A 2,766-nucleotide genomic window follows, 5' to 3' on the forward strand; every position below is an offset into this window, starting at 1 on the left:
TGGCAGGCAGATTCTTAACCACTGAGCCACCAGGGAAGCCCCAAATAACAGCTTTTAAAATCCCTTTCATTAATCTGAAATGTCTCATTTATCATATATTAAAATCACGCTATAACTGATTCACTTTGTTATAAAGCAGAAGCTAACACACCATTGTAAGGCAATTATACTTCAATAAAGATGTTTAAAAAAAAATCACGCTTATACTGCACAAAGGATAAAAAGTGGATTTGAACTCATATTCATTTATTTCATTTACTCATTCATTCTTCAATTTACTCATTCCACAAACATTCATTTAATCCCCACCATGTGCTTTAGATGCAGTGGTTAAAATGATGTATAGGATGGACAAAGTACTTGTCATCACAGGACTTACATTCTTTTAGGAGTGGGTTGGGGAAGGAAAGAGGTTATAGCGAAGAAGTAAAAAGTTATGAAAATTTAGGTAGAAGATCTATGAGAAAGAGAAAATATGACTGCTTCTCATGACCTCACACCCTAGTACAAGCCCCCATCATGTCTTGCCTGGACTATTGCAATGGTTTTCTTTTTTTTTTTTTTTTTCAATGGGGTTTCAAAAATATTTATTTGTGTCTAACATATTTTAAGCTTGTTTGTTTCTAAAAAATGTTCTGAGTCACTGTTTCAGGTTACTTTTACATCCAAGCCTATCAGCAAAGATGGCTGTGGATTTAGTCTGCACCTTAGGACCGACATTGTCTTGACTGGAGAATTGTAAAATAACACACACTTGGTCATCAAACTATCTCCATTCACCACTTTTGCAATTCTTCCTCTTCCTCCTCCTCCTCCCTCTCCTCCTCCTCTTCTTCTTTCTTCTTTCTTCTTCTTCTTCGATTGTAAAAATACAGGGGCTTTCCAGTAATTTGCATATACTCAGAATGGTAAATGTAACTGATAGATCTAAAAATACTATGAAAAAATTCAGACTATTTCGTATACCAGGAAACAAGAAGCATCAGTTTAAAAGCTCCTGGTTACATGAATTGGGATCACAATGGATAATGTCTTCTCCAGATCTTCCCTAAAAAGGGGAACAATCCAAATCTCAACAGTTTGGTGGTGTGGTCCTCTTTCCTTCATGTGCCCAGTACTGTTCAGGGGGCGTGAGCAAGTTGATCAAATCCAGGTTGGGTTCCAAGTGGTGAGAGGCATTCTGTAGGGAGACCAGTTCACTCAAGGTAACGGAGAGCTGGTGCATTTTCACAATGTTCACTTTGTTCTCCTCCATCCAGTCTGGGAAAATGACATGGACTGCTATCAAGTCTTTCAAGTGGACGCCAAGGATTGGGATTTTGAAGCCATCACAGTCGGCAAAGGCCTTGCGGCAATTACAGTAATTGCCGTTGGAGGAGACCAGCTCCGTCATTTCATTCCAGTTCTTTGTAACTTCTGAAGAAAGATGAGAATGGGTCTCTTTGAGCCGGGAAATGGAACTATGACTAAGGCCTCCTACCACTGCCATCAGGGTGTTAAAATTTTTGAGCTGAAGGAGCTTCTTGGCAACATTGATAAACTTTGTGATGACTTCTGCCCTTTGCTGAGGGGTTGGTTTGCTAAGAACCATCAACTGGACCCACTTAGAGATTCCATTAAATAAAGCAATAGATCTCTCCAAGGTTGGGTTATTCTCCAGGCAGCCATGGATGACATAACTTTGGTAATCAGTGAATGAGATCCTTCTAAAAGATTTATGCTCCAGAAAAGTGAGGTGCTCAGCCAATTCAATGGGCTCCAGATGGTCAAAGAGCAGACAGGCTTTTCCCTTCTTGGATACTTTTTTCCTCTGTGTGACTCTTCTCATCCAGTCATAGGAAGGAATGCTGGATATGTCGATGAGGCTGACGTGTTTCTCATATCCTAGTTGACTAACTACTTCCCGGAATTCCTCAGTCATACGGATCAAACCAAGGTCCAAATTAAACTCTGCGGGAAACTTCAGAATCCAGTACCTCATGAAGTAACAGATCTTTAATCGAAATTCATCACAGCTTTCTCCACTGGCATTTCGATACATGCAGAGAAGTTTTTCTGCCAACTCAGTGGAAGATAAATACCATCGGTGCATAAGTAGAACTATTCTTGGCAAATAACTATTATTCAGCTCTCCATTGTCATCAAACATCTCAATGCAAGTGCTCAGCAGTTCATCTAACGTTGCCGCTTTCCCAAGTCCACTTGACCCCATGGTTATTTAGCCGTTGTCAAAAAACTAGGGGCATTTTCAACATCATGTAGACCATCTCCATAATCATGCAAGCAGGTGATGCTTGTGCCTAGTGGTGGTCTCTGATCTAGAGTCTCAAGACTTGGTCTCACACAGGTAGATATCCAGGTCTGAAAGAATTTTAAGGGCAGTTATCATCATTGGAAAATGCACTGGGGACTCAGTCTGCTGAACTGGTTTACCCAACTCGAATAATAAGTACTTTGGAGAACCTGGTGAGACTCTCTTCCTGGCTTTCAGCCTTCTTGCTGTGTCCTCACATGGTGGATTTTCACATGGTTTTCTAATTCGGCCTCTTTTAGTCTATTCTCCATGCAACAACCAGAGTAGTCTTTCTAAAACACAAGTTAGATCACCCAACTCCTCTGCTCAAAACACTTTAATGGCTCACCCTTCGTTTTCTGTGGCTGGGTAACAAATTACTCTAAACTAGTGGCTTGAACCAGCACACATTTACACCTTACACCTTTCAGGGGTCAGGAGTCAGGGATGGTGGGGGTCTTTCAGCATCCATC

General features: G+C 40.9%; 1 protein-coding gene across 1 annotated transcript; it reads right to left on the minus strand.

The window, feature by feature from the left end:
- Positions 1 to 1,072: 1,072 nt before the first annotated feature.
- Positions 1,073 to 2,379, minus strand: LOC130708126 (ras guanyl-releasing protein 3-like). The gene has a single exon (XM_057545651.1). It carries the CDS (start codon positions 2,210 to 2,212, stop codon positions 1,073 to 1,075), a length of 1,140 nt encoding a protein of 379 aa, XP_057401634.1. The 5' UTR covers positions 2,213 to 2,379.
- Between the last annotated feature and the right edge of the window lie 387 nt (positions 2,380 to 2,766).

The sequence above is a fragment of the Balaenoptera acutorostrata genome, chromosome 4 (genome assembly GCF_949987535.1).
Source record: "Balaenoptera acutorostrata chromosome 4, mBalAcu1.1, whole genome shotgun sequence".
Taxonomy (NCBI): Eukaryota; Metazoa; Chordata; class Mammalia; order Artiodactyla; family Balaenopteridae; genus Balaenoptera; species Balaenoptera acutorostrata.